Source organism: Lepidochelys kempii, chromosome 10, assembly GCF_965140285.1.
Source record: "Lepidochelys kempii isolate rLepKem1 chromosome 10, rLepKem1.hap1, whole genome shotgun sequence".
Lineage (NCBI taxonomy): Eukaryota > Metazoa > Chordata > Testudines > Cheloniidae > Lepidochelys > Lepidochelys kempii.
Window position 1 is genome coordinate 33,008,616 of NC_136389.1, and position 17,784 is coordinate 33,026,399.

Genomic DNA, 17,784 nt, shown 5'->3' on the forward strand with positions numbered 1-17,784 from the left:
AATAAGGTCGAATTTATAGAAGTCGGTTTTTTAGAAATCGGTTTTATAAATTCGAGTGTGTGTGTCCCCACAGAAAATGCTCTAAGTGCATTAACTCGGCGGAGCGCTTCCACAGTACGGAGGCTAGAGTCGACTTCCGGAGCGTTGCACTGTGGGTAGCTATCCCACAGTTCCCGCAGTCTCCGCTGCCCATTGGAATTCTGGGTTGAGATCCCAATGCCTGATGGGGCTAAAACATTGTCGCGGATGGTTCTGGGTACATATCGTCAGGCCCCCGTTCCCTCCCTCCCTCCGTGAAAGCAAGGGCAGACAATCATTTTGCGCCTTTTTTCCTGAGTTACCTGTGCAGACGCCATACCACTGCAAGCATGGAGCCCGCTCAGGTAACCGTCACCCTATGTCTCCTGGGTGCTGGCAGACACGGTACGGCTTTGCTGCACAGTAGCAGCAACCCATTGCCTTCTGGCAGCAGACGGTGCAATACGATTGGTAGTCGTCCTCGTCGTGTCCGAGGTGCTCCTGGCCATGTCGGCTGGGAGCGCCTGGGCAGACATGGGCGCAGGGACTAAATTTGGAGTGACTTGATCAGGTCATTCTCTTTAGTCCTGCAGTCAGTCCTATTGAACCGTCTTATGGTGAGCGGGCAGGCGATACGGACTGCTAGCAGTCGTATTGTACCATCTTCTGCCAGGCAGGCAAGAGATGAAGATGGCTAGCAGTCTTATTGTACCATCTTCTGCCAGGCAGGCAAGAGATGAAGATGGCTAGCAGTCGTACTGTACCATCTTCTGCCGAGCAGCCATGAGATGTGGATGGCATGCAGTCCTTCTGCACCGTCTGCTGCCAGCCAAAGATGTAAAAGATAGATGGAGTGGGTCAGAACAAGAAATAGACCAGATTTGTTTTGTACTCATTTGCCTCCTCCCCTGTCTAGGGGACTCATTCCTCTAGATCACACTGCAGTCACTCACAGAGAAGGTGCAGCGAGGTAAATCTAGCCATGTATCAATCAGAGGCCAGGCTAACCTCCTTGTTCTAATAAGAACGATAACTTAGGTGCACCATTTCTTATTGGAACCCTCCGTGCAGTCCTGCCTGAAATACTCCTTGATGTACAGGCACACCCTTTGTTGATTTTAGCTCCCTGAAGCCAACCCTGTAAGCCGTGTCGTCAGTTGCCCCTCCCTCCATCAGAGCAACGGCAGACAATCATTCCGCGCCTTTTTTCTGTGCGGACGCCATACCAAGGCAAGCATGGAGGCCTCTCAGCTCACTTTGGCAATTAGGAGCTCATTAAACACCACACGCATTATCCAGCAGTATATGCAGCACCAGAACCTGGCAAAGCGATACCGGGCGAGGAGGCGACGTCAGCGCGGTCACGTGAGTGATCAGGACATGGACACAGATTTCTCTGAAAGCATGGGCCCTGCCAATGCATGCATCATCGTGCTAATGGGGCAGGTTCATGCTGTGGAACGCCGATTCTGGGCTCGGGAAACAAGCACAGACTGGTGGGACCACATAGTGTTGCAGGTCTGGGACGATTCCCAGTGGCTGTGAAACTTTCGCATGCGTAAGGGCACTTTCATGGAACTTTGTGACTTGCTTTCCCCTGCCCTGAAGCGCATGAATACCAGGATGAGAGCAGCCCTCACAGTTGAGAAGCGAGTGGCGATAGCCCTGTGGAAGCTTGCAACGCCAGACAGCTACCGGTCAGTTGGGAATCAATTTGGAGTGGGCAAATCTACTGTGGGGGCTGCTGTGATGCAAGTAGCCCACGCAATCAAAGATCTGCTGATATCAAGGGTAGTGACCCTGGGAAATGTGCAGGTCATAGTGGATGGCTTTGCTGCAATGGGATTCCCTAACTGTGGTGGGGCTATAGACGGAACCCATATCCCTATCTTGGCACCGGAGCACCAAGCCGCCGAGTACATAAACCGCAAGGGGTACTTTTCGATAGTGCTGCAAGCTCTGGTGGATCACAAGGGACGTTTCACCAACATCAGCGTGGGATGGCCGGGAAAGGTGCATGATGCTCACATCTTCAGGAACTCTGGTCTGTTTCAAAAGCTGCAGGAAGGGACTTTATTCCCAGACCAGAAAATAACTGTTGGGGATGTTGAAATGCCTATATGTATCCTTGGGGACCCAGCCTACCCCTTAATGCCATGGCTCATGAAGCCGTACACAGGCAGCCTGGACAGTAGTCAGGAGCTGTTCAGCTACAGGCTGAGCAAGTGCAGAATGGTGGTAGAATGTGCATTTGGACGTTTAAAGGCGCGCTGGCGCAGTTTACTGACTCGCTTAGACCTCAGCGAAACCAATATTCCCACTGTTATTACTGCTTGCTGTGTGCTCCACAATATCTGTGAAAGTAAGGGGGAGACGTTTATGGCGGGGTGGGAGGTTGAGGCAAATCGCCTGGCTGCTGGTTACGCACAGCCAGACACCAGGGCGGTTGGAAGAGCACAGGAGGGCGCGGTACGCATCAGAGAAGCTTTGAAAACCAGTTTCATGACTGGCCAGGCTACGGTGTGAAAGTTCTGTTTGTTTCTCCTTGATGAAACCCCCCGCCCCTTGGTTCACTCTACTTCCCTGTAAGCTAACCACCCGCCCCTCCTCCCTTCAATCACCGCTTGCAGAGGCAATAAAATCATTGTTGCTTCACATTCATGCATTCTTTATTCATTCATCACACAAATAGGGGGATGACTACCAAGGTAGCCCAGGAGGGGTGGTGGAGGAGGGAAGGAAAATGCCACACAGCACTTTAAGCACAGCACTTTAAAAGTTTACAACTTTAAAATTTATTGAATGACAGCCTTCTTTTTTTTTTGGGCAATCCTCTGCGGTGGAGTGGCTGGTTGGCCGGAGGCCCCCCCACCGCGTTCTTGGGCGTCTGGGTGTGGAGGCTATGGAACTTGGGGAGGAGGGCGGTTGGTTACAGAGGGGCAGCAGTGGCAGTCTGTGCTCCAGCTGCCTTTGCTGCAGCTCAACCATACACTGGAGCATACTGGTTTGGTCCTGCAGCAGCCTCAGCATTGAATCCTGCCTCCTCTCATCACGCTGCCGCCACATTTGAGCTTCAGCCCTCTCTTCAGCCCGCCACTTACTCTCTTCAGCCCGCCACCTCTCCTCCCGGTCATTTTGTGCTTTCCTGCACTCTGATATTATTTGCCTCCACACATTCGTCTGTGTTCTGTCAGTGTGGGAGGACAGCATGAGCTCGGAGAACATTTCATCGCGAGTGCGTTTTTTTTTTTCTTTCTAAGCTTCACTAGCCTCTGGGAAGGAGAAGATCCTGTGATCATTGAAACACATGCAGCTGGTGGAGAAAAAAAAAAGGGACAGTGGTATTTAAAAAGACACATTTTATAAAACAGTGGCTACACTCTTTCAGGGTAAACCTTGCTGTTAACATTACATACATAGCACATGTGCTTTCGTTACAAGGTTGCATTTTGCCTCCTCCCACCGCGTGACTACCCCCTCAACCTTCCCCCCTCCCTGTGGCTAACAGCGGGGAACATTTCTGTTTAGCCACAGGCAAACAGCCCAGCAGGAATGAGCTCCTCTGAGTGTCCCCTGAAGAAAAGCACTCTATTTCAACCAGGTGACCATGAATTATATCTCACTCTCCTGAGGATAACACAGAGAGATAAAGAACGGATGTTGTTTGAATGCCAGCAAACATACACTGCAATGCTTTGTTCTACAATGATTCCCGAGTACGTGTTACTGGCCTGGAGTGGTAAAGTGTCCTACCATGAAGGACGCAATAAGGCTGCCCTCCCCAGAAACCTTTTGCAAAGGCTTTAGGACTACATCTAGGAGAACCGCAAATGCCAGGGCAAAGTAATCCTTTCACATGCTTGCTTTTAAACCATGTATAGTATTTTAAAAGGTACACTCACCAGAGGTCCCTTCTCCGCCTGCTGGGTCCAGGAGGCAGCCTTGGGTGGGTTTGGGGGGTACTGGCTCCAGGTCTAGGGTGAGAAACAGTTCCTGGCTGTCGGGAAAACCGGTTTCTCCGCTTGCTTGCTGTGAGCTATCTACAACCCCCTCCTCCTCATCATCATCTTCGTCCTCAAAACCTGCTTCCGTATTGCCTCCATCTCCATTGAAGGAGTCAAACAACACGGCTGGGGTAGTGGTGGCTGAACCCCCTAAAATGGCATGCAGCTCATCATAGAAGCGGCATGTTTGGGGCTCTGACCCAGAGCGGCTGTTCGCCTCTCTGGTTTTCTGGTAGGCTTGCCTCAGCTCCTTCAGTTTCACGCGGCACTGCTTCGGGTCCCTGTTATGGCCTCTGTCCTTCATGCCCTGGGAGATTTTCACAAAGGTTTTGGCATTTCGAAAACTGGAATGGAGTTCTGATAGCACGGATTCCTCTCCCCAAACAGCGATCAGATCCCGTACCTCCCATTCGGTCCATGCTGGAGCTCTTTTGCGATTCTGGGACTCCATCATGGTCACCTGTGCTGATGAGCTCTGCATGGTCACCTGCAGCTTGCCACGCTGGCCAAACAGGAAATGAGATTCAAAAGTTCGCGGTTCTTTTCCTGTCTACCTGGCCAGTGCATCTGAGTTGAGAGTGCTGTCCAGAGCGGTCATAATGGAGCACTCTGGGATAGCTCCCGGAGGCCAATACCATCGAATTGTGTCCACAGTACCCCAAATTCGAGCCGCCAACGTCGATTTAAGCGCTAATCCACTTGTCAGGGGTGGAGTAAGGAAATCGATTTTAAGAGCCCTTTAAGTCGAAATAAAGGGCTTCATTGTGTGGACGGGTGCAGGTTTACATCGATTTAAGGCTGCTAAATTCGACCTAAAGTCCTAGTGTAGACCAGGGCTTAGTTTCCATCAGTTAAGAATAGACTTAAGCTAAACAGAAATAAGCCTAGTTTAAACTGATAGTGTCCACATACCTTTTGCAGCCCTTTAACTGTATCAGTTTAAAATACTTGCACCTTGAGTTAAGCCAGTGAAACTTTGTATATAGAAGATGAGCCCTTCAACTGATTGGTACAGCCACTGCCTGTCCAGCCCAGGGGGACTGGATGCATTCCTTTGGGAATGCGTCAGCACTGCTCTTCACTAGGCCACATCTGAGATACCCCATTCTCTTCCCCTCCTAACATCCTGAATGAAAGTGACTTACATGTTGTAGTGCAGCATTCTGACTTGTTGCAATTTGGAGGAAATGGCAATTTAGCAGCCACAGGCAGAGAGGGGTGAGCAGTTGGTGTTTTAATGGTTGCTTGAAGGGTCAGTCCCTCTGAGTATTTAAAAGATGGGTTATTCCTTAAGGGTCTTTATTCCCTATTTCCAGTGAGCAGAAGTTTATTAGCCCTAGAAACAGGAGAGAGGCTTGTGGCCAGGGTAATTTCTGGACTGAGAGTTAGGATTTAAGATATCTACTGTATTTAACTCTTGCCCCACCCTGCCAAAATCTGTAGAGGCTTTAAGGTGACCGGCAAACACAAAGTGTGGGTTTGTGCTCTCTCTCTCTGCTTTATGATTTATAAAAAAGGCCTCCTGGATTTTTTTTTCCCCTCTCCCTGGGTTTTCATGTAAGACATATAGGTCTTGTCTACCCTGGAAGAATATCTGGATGAGTCGTGAATATTAGGATAATTGAGATTACAAGTACCAAGTAAGTGATACCTGAGCAACTGAGAGGGGGGAGTGACTTTTAGTGAAAAGATTAGGGTTTAAAATGTAATGATTTTGTTTATCACTTATTTAACTCAAACACTCTGTGGGGCAAAACAGCTCTCTTAAAGGATTTAATACCTCTTCAGTTCAGTGCTGGGAGAGCTCTCAATCCATATGTGAGTCACTTGTGGAGACCCCAAGTACAAATGGGGAAGAGCAGACCTGACATTCCTGTTATTTCAATGAAGCTAAAATGGGCATAAACCCAATTTCTGTCTTTCTAGGTCACGCGGATAGAATGATGATCTAGAGGGATGCTGCAAATTGATTAAGCTACTCTGAAATAAGTACTGCTTTCCCCCGGGCATTTGAAAATGGAGACTGGCGAAGACTGTAATTGTTCGAGGGGGATTTGTAGTGGATTTTCCCCAAGTGCTGCACTTACGATGTATTTTGAAATTACGTCAAGGGTGCCCTAGAACATAAATCTAAGGGCTTGTCTTCATGTACTGGTACAGCTGTGCCACTGTAGCGCTTTAGTGAAGATGCTACTGTGCTGACGAGAGAGCCACTGTAGTGCTGTCTACACGTGGGGTTAGGTCAGTATAACTGTTACTCAGGGGTATAGATTTTTCACACCGTTGAGTGATGTAGTTATTCTGATATAGGTCTGTAGTGTAGATCTGGCTTAAGTAAAGAAATAGACATCTGAAGACATATAGGCCTTGATCAGTGGATCTCAAACTTTTGTACTGGTGACCCCTTTCACAGAGCAAGCCTCTGAGTGTGACCCCCCCCTCCTTATAAATTAAAAAACACTTTTTTGTATATTTAACACCATTATAAATGCTGGAGGCAAAGTGGGGTTTGGGGTGGAGGCTGAGAGCTCACAACCCCCCGTGTAATAACCTCGCAGCCCCTTGAGGGATCCCAACCTCCAGTTTGAGAACTCCTGGCCTTGATGGATTCACTTGCTCCCCTGGAGATATCAGAAGGTTCCTGGATGATTAAAAGTTTGTAAGAGAAGAGGGTGATGTATGATTGAATTGTGATGATGTGGTAAGATTTTTCTGCAGTTTCCTACAAAATTATCCTTGACTGGGTTACGCTTTGAGTGATCTATTACAAAAGAAACAGGGAAGGTCATTGGAAAAATGTGAGCAGAATGAACAGGCAAAAGGAGCTAGAAGTCGTAACGGGTGGAAGTTAGTCTCTCCCTCCCTCAATTTAGCTTTCTGTGAAATGGATATAATGCCTCACAGAGGAGACTTGCTGTATGTTTGAAGTTTCTTGAGAAAGGCGAGTGTGTGTTGTATAGATTTGTCCTTACTCGGGTACTTGCCTTGTTTAATTTTTCATGTCAAGGCCTTGTCTGCGCCTTGCTTAGCAGCTACATGGAAGACGCATGGTTCAGAGACAGGTGGTAGAAGAGCAGGCAAAAATTACATCCCAGTTCTGGGCATCTCCAAGTCACTCTTCCCCTTCTCTACTGCAATGGGAGTCTGGAATCCCAGTCCTTAGTGCTGGACTCTGCTAAGGGGATGAAATTCCACTAGAACAGAATGTGATGCCATGAATTCTGCGCTGGCAGAGTCTGAGCTGTTTAATTACTGCTGCATTTCAGCGCCGTTTGTCCCAATAGCCAGTAACCCTGGTTAACGGTGACCCTAAAAAATACTCTGTTCCTGGGGGCTGGAGTACCAGGGAATAGATAGCTCTTGTGCGTGCTGCAGCTTGTTTTTCAAAATAGCTATGTGCTTCTATTTGGAGGGGAAATAGTGTTTCTTACCCCTTGCCAATCACTGTGAAATACTGCTCAAGGGGCAAGAAATACTGTATAAACTTGTGTATAAACCACCCTCTTAATCTCTTTATCTAAAAGCTTTGCTAAATGAGTGCCCTATAGGTAAACTGATACCCATCCCCTTTCCCTCTCCCTGTCGCTTCCCACTAAGGAGCCCTACCCCAGCATGAAGTGCTCAGCAGATCATTCCCAGTGACCCTGTAGTCCGGACTGCAGCAAGGGAAAGATCCTGGTGGGGGAGAAGTTTCCAGATGGATTCCCATATCAAGTGCATCCCTCACCCATGTAGAAAAGCTGTCTTGAAATACTGGTAGGAATGTGTCTGATCTACACAAGGCTATATGGTAGTGCTTGGTCCCCAAGTTTAATACTGTTGTTATCACACAGTCTCAGTCTAGCCCCAGGGCAAGTCCCAGCTCTTGCCCTCCAACAAAGTGCTATCTATAATCTACGTGGCTACCCAGTGGTGATTAGTGCTGCCAGTGTGCTTGACACCAGCCTGAGACCTTTTCAGAGCCATACTCAGTGTGTGCTGTGTAAGGGAAAATGTTTTATATTTCTGAAGTAAAACACTGTGCTAGAAGCATGGATGCGCTGTGGACAGCTGCGTCCCAGCAGCAGGCTCCAAATGGGAGTGTGGTGTAAACCTATCCTTTAGGAATGGATACCCAACATGGCTTCTTGTCCATTGCTCTCCTGCTGAAAAGCTGGCACTGCATGAGCTGAACTGAACTTCCTAGTGAAAAGAGAAAGTGTAGGCTCCAACTGTGATGAGTTTATAATCTTCTGAGGAATGTCTTGACCCTGAGAGCTCTGGTTCCTCACTGGCACATGCACGGTCTCTGTGAGGAGTGTTGCTCTAGATAGCATGTTCCATTGCTGGGGGCTTTCTTAGTCATGAAAACATCCAGAAAAGAAGCCGTTCCCAGTAAGTACAAAATAAAGCACCCAGGACTTTCTGGATCCTGATCTTCCATGCAGGCTTCTTCCCTATTGATTCACACAGGGAGGGGGCAACCGCTGGCCTGAATGGAGATTTGTGCAGATATAAAGTTCTTTTGCATATATACATAGACACACCCAGAAAGGGGTGTGGGGGAATCATTTTGCTCATTTGATAAAGTGTGTGTGTTTCCCCGTAGACAACTTCATCTGACTAACATGACTTTCAACCTGCATAATTTAGACAAGAATTTTGTCATTTTCTTGACTCAATCAGGGCATCTGATTTGCCCAGCTCTAGGCAGAAGAAAGGTAAAACTATTTGGAAACTAAAGATTATCCTTTTCCTAAGCCTCTCTTAGAAGCTGACTAGGCACTTCTAGGAAACTAATATTTAATTTCCTTCAATGCTTTGTGGGTTTTTTCTTCCGGTTCTTGCCCTCTAGGTGTTGCTTTTTTAACATAAGACAAAGCTTTGATTCTAACCCTAATGAAGTGTGGATCCAGAGTTCAGGGCCTATGTTTTTCAGATGTGCGTCCTCTACCCCGATCCCACAATGATGCTGCTGATCTTTTTTGTAGAGCAGCTTCCATCCTGAATAATCCCAAAGCATTTAGGAAATATATGCAGGAATTGCATCAGTGACTTACAGCTGTTGTTTAACTCTCTACAGCCTTTTTAAGTACGACGGGAAGAAGGATAATGTATCCAATTGAAACAGCAGGAGAATATAGGGAGGTGGAATGTAGTTACTTAAAATCAAATTTAGACACTTGGGTTAATATTTTCCCTTTCATGAAAAATGCCGCAGTGGTTAGGTCTACTGTTATGCATCCCCTCTGCAAGCTCAGCTCTTCCAGCATAGCACCTTGAACACTGAGCTGGGTTAGTTTTAGCACTGGCTCCAAGGGCCGAGGGTCACTGAATCAGCAGCAGTGCTGCCTGCAGCACCATGGGTTCCCCATGAGTCCTGACCCCAGCTTGAGCTGCTTAGCTTGGGAGAGATGAGGACAAGATCACACCCAGGGTGTTAGGGTTGGAGCGAGTGTCTGTCAATGAGCTGGCTTAGGATCCCACAAAAATGACACTTGTGGAAAAATCTGGTTCCTGTCAGTAACCCTAAAGCTCTCCCTCTCTGCCTGCATTGAGCTGTACTGGGGTGTGTGTGTGTGTGGGGGTGTGTGGATGCCTCTGTACTTCCAGGGGTGATGAGTTTGTATGTATTGTAATTCTTTTCCTTGTAGACCAGCTGTAAGCGATGTCCAGTGACCCTCCCCCGCCCTACCCAGGGGGACCTTCTGCACCGCTAATAGAAGAGAAAAATGGCCCACCCACCATGTCGGGTAAGTTGCGGAGGATGGGGCATCCCATTGACATTGCGATCCAGTCCCAATGGCAATGGGAGTAGGGCAGATGCAGGGGAAACCCCGGGGCAGGTGGTCTCCTTACAGTCACACTGCTGGGTGCGGTGCATTGGGGTTGATGCAGAGCTGCTATAGCAGTGAAGTCAGCACGTTGCTCCACTTCGATTTCAGACCCTTTACTCCCTAACAGGGAGACAAGGAGAGGTCTGTGGCGCAGCTATGCAGTGGGTAGCTTGGAGAAGCTGTAATAAAACCATCCCAGGGTCTCCCGACCCCCAAGGGGTCTGGTCACCCAGCCAAGTGACTCTTTGTGCAGGCCAGACTCTAGCCCAGCATAGCAGGGCCTGCCTCTCTCTCCTGAACCTTCCAGGCAGTGACTCAGCTGTTGGCCAGTTGAGCAGTGTATTTCTCGTTCTTGCCTTGCTGGCCCAAGGAGTGACAGACTTGGTCGAAGCAGGTTGACTCCTCTCTGTAGAGGAGCCCCTGCCTCTGGCCCCATGCAGACCACTCTCACCAGGGCCCTTGACCAAATCTCGCTTCCTCTCCTGTGCTTTTGCTCCATGAGCCAGCTGCTGCCTCAGTTGATCACCCTCCTGCTGCCTGTCCCTTGTCTCTCTGGGCTTCCAAGTAACTGCTCTTCTGGGGATTCTGACCCCAACTTTGGGTGTTTTTCCACCCTCTGCCTCTCAGCTGGTATCTCTCAGGGATCCATCCTTGACTCCTCCTCCTGCCCTGGATGATCTCACCAGCTCTTGTGGCTCCCTGTACCCCCCTCACAAATCTGCCTCTTGTTTTCAGTCCAGTCTTGCTTCTCTGCCTGTCTCTCCACTGTCCCATCTTGAATGGCTCGCTGCCACCTTAGACCCAGCGTGGCTAAAACAAAGTCCCTGAGCTCTCCCACTGGGCCGTCTCCCCTTCTGCTTCTCTCAGTACCAGCTGCTCCCGTCCTTGGGGGTGCCTGGATCCTCCCTTTTTCTCCCCTCACACCCATGTCCTGCCCAAAATCCTGCCACCGCTGCATGGTGCTGTATAACTGAGTATGCAGCATGGTTCCTTGGGGTTTGTGAAACGTTTCTGTAGCCACAGGACCCCTCACAAGCTGAAGCAGACAGAGACTTGTTCATTATATATTTCTTTTCCACTGCTCTCCTTGCCACTTGAGGTTTGGTGGGCCCCAGATGGGTCCCATTGTTCCTGCTGAAAAGGTACCAAGATGTGCTTCCTCAGACACCTGTCTCAGATCCATCTGGCTGTGCATTTGCCTATACCCTTTGTCTGGTAGGAGGGCATTAATCCCAGCATGCCAGGAGCCCTTTACTTTAAAGGGATAGTGATTGGCTGCTCGCAAGTCTCCCAGAATTCCTTTTTGAAGATGCTCGGCCCCAGGATCACTGGAGTCAGGGTGGCTGCTCAGCATTCTTTGTACCTCCCAAAAAATCAGAACAACGGCTAGTAGCAAGCGGGTGGGATTTCTTAGCTCCTTAATGCAATGATATGAATCGGCTTTGGGGGCGGGATTTTACTGCACTTTGAGTATCGGCCCATGCCCTGGCACTGCCCCTGTGTTGAGCGAGGGGGAGAGCTGTGCTTCCCAGTAACTCTGCAGCTTGGTTTGAGCAGCAAGTACCTGACTATATTGGGGCATGGATCAGGTGCTCTCCAGGGCCTAAGGAGGCCCTTGAGACACCCAGCACTGGTATGTCTCTGCAGGCATGGCTGATGCAATGCAGCACACAGCACGTTAGTCTGAGGCAGGGTGGCTATGGCAGGTCTAAAACCCTAGTTCTCTCAGAACAAAAGGAGCCAAGCTGCTGGTGGAGGCCTGCTGTGCACCCCTGGGGTGGATGCATATATACTGGAACTCCATGGACCCCAGTTCACATCCATCTCGGATGTGGAGATCCCAAACGAGAACTGGGACTGAAACCTGCCTGTCTGGCATAGCTGCAGCCAGAGGGGAGATACAGGCGAGTTGGATGTCAGTTGTTAGAGTGTACTGGCAGGCCAGTTCAGCTCCCAAATGGTCCTGCCCATCCCCCTCTCATCGTGGCTGCTCCCCCAGCTGGCCAGACTGAATGACTGTAGTTCATAACTCTCTTCCCGAAGAGTCCATAGTGCTCTGTAAGAGAACTCACATCAGCCATGGCTCAGATGGTTCCCAGCCCCCCAACAGAGCAGGGAGTAAGGCACAGAGCTATAGACATTGGCTGGAACTGCAGGGGGCTGTTAGGCCAGTGCCCAAGCAAAATACAGCTGGTCTCCAGCTAATGCCTCTTCCAGAGTTTGGGCCTTTAATCCCGGTGCTCAGGGATCTGCTCTAGGCACCTTTTGCCTGTGTGGGGGGGCTTCCAGTACTGGCTGGGAGGGAGGAGCGCCCCCTGCTGAAGTATGGTCACTGCAGATGAGTTGCTCCCTGAACATGGTGGGTGTTAAAGTCCCTGAGTTGGGAAGGAGAGATGTTGGGGTCTCTTTGGCAGAGCTTGCTTGGCTGAGAGACACTTCCTGATTCCCTCTAGCACAGCACAGGGTTTCCAGTTTTGCTGGATTCTTCCCATTGGCAGTGCCTGGTTGTGGGTGTGCCCCTCATTGCAACATTAAGTTGATCTCCACCGGGTTGGTCTCTGCCAGGCCCCCCTTAATGTTGCACTCTATATGCTGGGGGCCTGGCTGCCACTGCAGCCTGGCTTAGAACGCCTCGGCTCAGCTGTGCTTTGCCACTTGCTGCCTCTCCCCTCCATTCTCCCCAGGGACCTCCTTCCAGTCCAGCTAATCCTTTATGCCTTCCACCTTTCCTTTCAGACAGAGTCTCCACTGCTGGAGTCCAGCCTTATGGGATGCCTGTGCCCCCTTCAGATTTTGGGCCACCCCCGTACGAGCCACCCCTGCAGCCAGGCTACATCCCCCCTCCCGTTTCTGCAGATGGCTCTGTGCCCTACATGCCCCATGGTGAGTATTGGAGGGGCTGGGTAATGCGGAGAATGGCTTTCAGCAGGAGCTCCGACGAATGTGTGCTCCTTCCAGACGCTTTGTCTTGGTGCAGTGAAAGGAGTCCAGAAATCTGACTGGACTATTGCCTGCTCTCCACAGCAGCCTGGGCTTCTTGCCATGCCAGCTGTCCTGCTAGGGAATACACAGTCGCTGCTCTCTGTGGCATAGCAGGATAGGATCTGGTGTCACGTGACCCAGTGTCAGTTATTGTCAGGACCAGGCAGGCAAACACAGTGGCTGCTGTGTACTCTCAGGAGCTCCCAGAGCTTAAGTGCTGGGTTCTGTGCTGTGGGCAGAGGAGATGTTCATTAGGGGTCTGGCGTTCTCCTAGAGCCAAGGTAGGAGCCTCAGCTCCCGGGCCCCTGCAGCCTACCTTTCTGGAGAGGTGTTGGTGGTAATCTGCGACTGACTCTGCCTGGTTCCTCTCTCCACAGTGCCCACTCTCCACAGAGCCATGTGCTGGGTTAGCAGTTACAGGGCTGCAGTGTCCTCAGTTGCACTCGCTGGGGTACAATGTGCCTACGACTCGTACAGTACCAGCTCAGTGGGGCCCCGATTCTGGCTGGCCCTAGGCATTACCCATAATCAATGTACTAACTGTCATTGCTGAGCCCACAGAGCTAGCCAGCTGGGGAGCACTGAGCAGCTGGATGCTAACGTAGTCCCGCTGCTCAGAAACGTGGAATAGGGATCGCTTGTTAATGTGCTAAGGCCTCTCACTGTGCGCGTGTTTATCACTGGCAGGTTATTATCCACCCCCAGGACCTCACCCTCCCATGGGCTATTACCCGGCTGCAGGACATTACCCCTCTCCTGGTGGCCACACAGCAACTGTCATTGTACCATCAGGGGCTGCAACCACGGTCACTGTGCTGCAAGGGGAAATATTCCAGGGCAGCCCCGTGCAGACGGTGTGTCCTCACTGCCAGCAGGCCATCACCACCGCGATCACACATGAGATAGGTCTCATGAACTTCCTCCTCGGCTTCTTCTGCTGCTTCGTCGGGTATGTGCCGGGAGGACGAGGAACTTTGCTGTTCTCTGGTGCCTTCCATTCGGGTCACTGACTGATTGGGGAGGGATGAGCTAAAGGAGCAAGCAGTGGACTTGCCCAAGCAGCACTGACTTCTCTGTTAACTGGCTACTCGTCCAGCTGGCTTTATCCCCTACAGAGCCCCCCACAGGACTGGGCCTTGAAGCCCCTCTCGCCTGCTGCTGGCAGAAGAGGAAATTGGGCCAGGAGGTAGTGAGGCGCCATGCGGGTCCCAAGCTGCAGTGTGTGTGTGTGTGTGATAGTCCATGTGTGGCTCTGCACCGGCCCTTTGCCTTGCCTGGTGACCCTGTGCCTGTCCCATCCATCTTAGCTGGGCTAAGTTGCTGGTGGGCTCTAGCCACTCCCTAGTACAGCTCTGGTGCTAGCAGGAAGCTGCCCCCACTGCACTCACCATGGTGTTAGGAGAGCTCCTTTCATGGGGAGCGTCTCTCTGCAGAGCGATGGGACTGGTTTTTTAGCCGAAAGGAGAATTTCCAGCTGGGCGTCCCTATGCTCCCAATTGTGAGCGTCCATGCAGCAGTGAATGATGTTAAATCAGGTGTTTTGCTGTGTTCTTTAAATATGGACCCTTAAAAGGCTTTGCTCTTCTCAGCCTGCTGGGAGGGGGGCGTCTGTACCGGGCTCCAAAGGGATGTTAGGACTTACTAGGGAAGCCCCCAGAGTTCAGTGGGAGCAGGTTTCATTGGGTGTCTGGGGTGGCAGCAGTGTGTGTGTGTGTGTGTAGTTAGTCGGCCAGGCTGTGAGGGGTAGAGTGGAGGCCCCAACGGAGCTTGCCGTGCCCTGCCCCTGCTCACTTGGCTTTGATCTCTCCCTCTTTTTCCAGATGTGATCTGGGCTGCTGCTTCATTCCATGTCTAATAGACGACTTCAAGGATGTGACCCACACTTGTCCCAACTGCAAAGCCTACATCTACACGTACAAGCGCATGTGCTAACAGCACCCCTGGGAGCCACACCTACTGGAATGACGTCAGTCCCTCCTCCACGCCGATCTACATGTGCCGAATGCTCCTTTGCTTAGCCCTTCGTTGGTAGTGTGTGTTTATTTCCCCTTCCATTTTAAAAGAGCTTCGAATGCTGTAGTAGAGCGATGGTACTCACACACTGACAAGGAAGCTGTAGGCCCACACCGCAAACAGCTAGAGCTGGTGTATAGATGTGAGCTCTGACAGGTAGCTGGGCTAGGCTATGAGATTGAATAGCTGCACCACTCACCTTGCCGTTCCAGCCGTCCCGTCTCGTCTCATCCTTACAGCTGTTTGCAGAGGGCTTAGAACTAGGATTGCAAATGAGGCATCAGACTGCACAGAAGACTTTTCCTTTCCGGATTATGTTTGCCCGTCAGAGCCACCTCTGTTGGTTTGTCCTACCTCACTTTCCTGCATCCCCCCCCATCAGTCACTGTTGGTAGCCACTGTTAAAGGAGACAGTGATGTAAGGCAGACATCCTTCAACAGACAGCATGCAGGGACTGCCATTCCAATGGGCTCTTGCCCAGTTAGTGATAGACTGAGCCATTGCAATAGGGGGGGCGCTTTCCTTCCATTCCATGATGGCAGCTCGCTTATTTCTCTAGAAGCTTTGAATATGTCTACTCCCACAGAACTGTGGGGTGCTGGGGTACTCCTGTGCTCACCAGCTCGGTCTCTTTTTAAAGCAGACAGATCCTGTAGTTGTTTAGTTGAGTGTTGCAGTTCTCTACAAACCACAAATTCAAAGCAAGCACATCCGTCCATCCCCAGGAAATGCAGTGCTTCTGACTGTTTTTCTTTGGATACCTACACTCACTCAGTTTCTCTGCTTTGTCTGTAGGCTAGCAGCAAGGGGGTGCATGTTGCTGGACAAAGATGGGCTGTCGTCCTTGGACTACGTAGTGTGAAAGGGAAGGTTTATTTTAGGGCCAGTGTTTGTTTAGTTCTGTATGTTGTGCTTTTACATCTGGCTGTGCCATGCAGCTGAGTAAAGCTAATGTTTGTTTCCTGCCTTGGAGCCCAGCCAGCTCTGCCTTGCACTGAAGGAGATGGGGAAGCAGCAGCTCTGTTTAGTTTGCAGGTGGCCAGGGCATGTTTTCAGGGGTGCGGTTCTGTTTCTTTTGAAGTGCTTTGGGATCTTAGAGCTTCAGGTGTCAGTCCCTAGGTCTGGCTCTTCCATGGGTATAATGGCTCCTGTAGCCCCAGGGTGATCACACACAGCAGCCCAGAGGCTGTGGGTTACAGAAGGCATCTGCCACCATTTGAGGCACAGATGAAGAGACAGGCCTTTATTTGCAGTGCGGGTGCAGGCATTAACCCACCAATTCTGTATGGAAATTGGCAGCTACTAGAAATCCCCATCCTGAGTTGTCTTGAGAAACTTTCATTACAAAGCCAGGGAGGGGGAATGGAGCAGTAGCTCTTGCTGTGAGTCTGCCGGAATCATGGAAGCCACTTTTACTCTTCGGGTGCTGTAGACCCTACCATATGCCAAGGGATGTGAAAGCTCAGCCTGTGGGAGGCAGTGAGGGTTGGTTCTCTCTGGAACTCAGCATTAAGTAGCAGTTTTTTCCCTGCTCCCCCACCCACCCCACCCCCAAATCTAGTGAACAATGAGCATGAGAAGAGAGCTAGAAGAATGGGCCTTATCTTGTTCCCATTCATTCAGTGGAATTCAGGAGCTTCAGGCCCTCTGTGCTCCAAGCTCTCCCATGGACTAGCTGGAGCTGTCTGTCTAGTGTGAAATAATAGAAACCATGTGTGCATCTGCCTTTCCTTTGCCTTGACTTTCTAATAAGCTTTCACCTGGGCCTCAGTGGTGTAGCCATTAGCCTTTGTCACCAGAGGCCTGGGTTCACATCAGTAGCCAATCACAAGTGCAATGGGCTTGGTGACCTCACTGAATATCTTATCCAAATCCATCAGCCAGTCAGGAGTCTCCAGTCAAGAGCACTCTCCCCTGTCAGAGTAAGAGGTGGGGAAGCCTGAGGAGTCCCCACACTCATCTGCCTTCATCACCCTCAGCTCTAGCTGCTGTGGTCAGCCTCCCTCCTGCCCCCTACTGAAAGACCTGTCTATTGAACCCACACAGTGCAGTGAAAGGGAACGTGGATGACTCTAGCCATTTCTGGCTATGACAGTATTATGCTGCTCTCTTCCTAGGCATGTAGGTTTGCAGCATATGCCTTGTTCTTATTTTGTTCTGTTCACATTTGTTTAATGTCTATGTTTGGGGGATAGAAAAACTGGTGAATCTCTCTCAATGCACTTTTTCACTGTGCTACTTAGGGCCCAATGTTTCATTACTCCCCACTAATATGGCAGTGCATCCAAGTGGGTAGATAACTCAGTGCAGCACTGTAGGGGAGCTTGTTTTTATTTTAATTTAACTATATTATTTAAATGGCCACCAGGTTGTAACTAACTTACCAGAAATGTGAATCCTCTACCCTTCAAGCCCAATCAGTTTTTGCATGAAAATGAAGAGTCACTGTCCAGAGGTCCATCACTAATGGGTATGGTATGAATTAGTCTATGTAGAGGGTTCTGTTCTGGTTCCTTTTTTATACTAAGAAGAAGAAATGTAGATTTTTGGAGGGTTAAAACTAGCTGATGTTATTGGGATGCTGAGCCCAAGGCTATTCAGGGAGCCTTTGCTGAACCTCCATTTTTCAGTGGCTCTGTATTTCAGTTTATTCCAGCTGATATAATCCTTTCTGGTTTGTGTCTCTTGAGTGCATGCCATCAAAACACAGTGAAGGTCTGTCACCCCCCTCATTAAACTAGGTCAGATGTATGCACGTGGGGGCTCTAGCCCTCCAGGTCATGAATGTGAAATGGTTGATTTTGTTCTTTAAGCTGATTGGTTAGAGAGAAACAGCCCAAAGCATGGCCCTGACTTCGTTTGATGTCAGGAGTGAATTATTCTGTACTTAAAAAGCAAATTGTTGGCGCTTTTACATAATATTTGTATATAAATAAAAGACAGAGCCTGA

At 49.9% G+C, this 17,784-nt stretch overlaps 1 protein-coding gene across 4 annotated transcripts in view; it reads left to right on the forward strand.

Annotated features, from left to right (window-relative positions):
* CDIP1 (cell death inducing p53 target 1) overlaps nt 1-17,784 on the forward strand; it is a 40,160-nt gene extending 22,376 nt beyond the window's left edge. For 3 of the 4 annotated variants that reach the window (XM_073362768.2, XM_073362769.2, XM_073362767.2), the window contains 4 exons: nt 9,656-9,754; nt 12,575-12,721; nt 13,508-13,769; nt 14,641-17,784. In XM_073362768.2, coding sequence (XP_073218869.1) covers nt 9,670-9,754; nt 12,575-12,721; nt 13,508-13,769; nt 14,641-14,752 — 606 coding nt within the window. In that variant the 5' untranslated portion in view covers nt 9,656-9,669 and the 3' untranslated portion in view covers nt 14,753-17,784. Of the gene's footprint in view, nt 1-7,619; nt 7,779-9,655; nt 9,755-12,574; nt 12,722-13,507; nt 13,770-14,640 lie in introns of all 4 variants that reach the window. The other variant, XM_073362770.2, reaches the window with a different exon arrangement.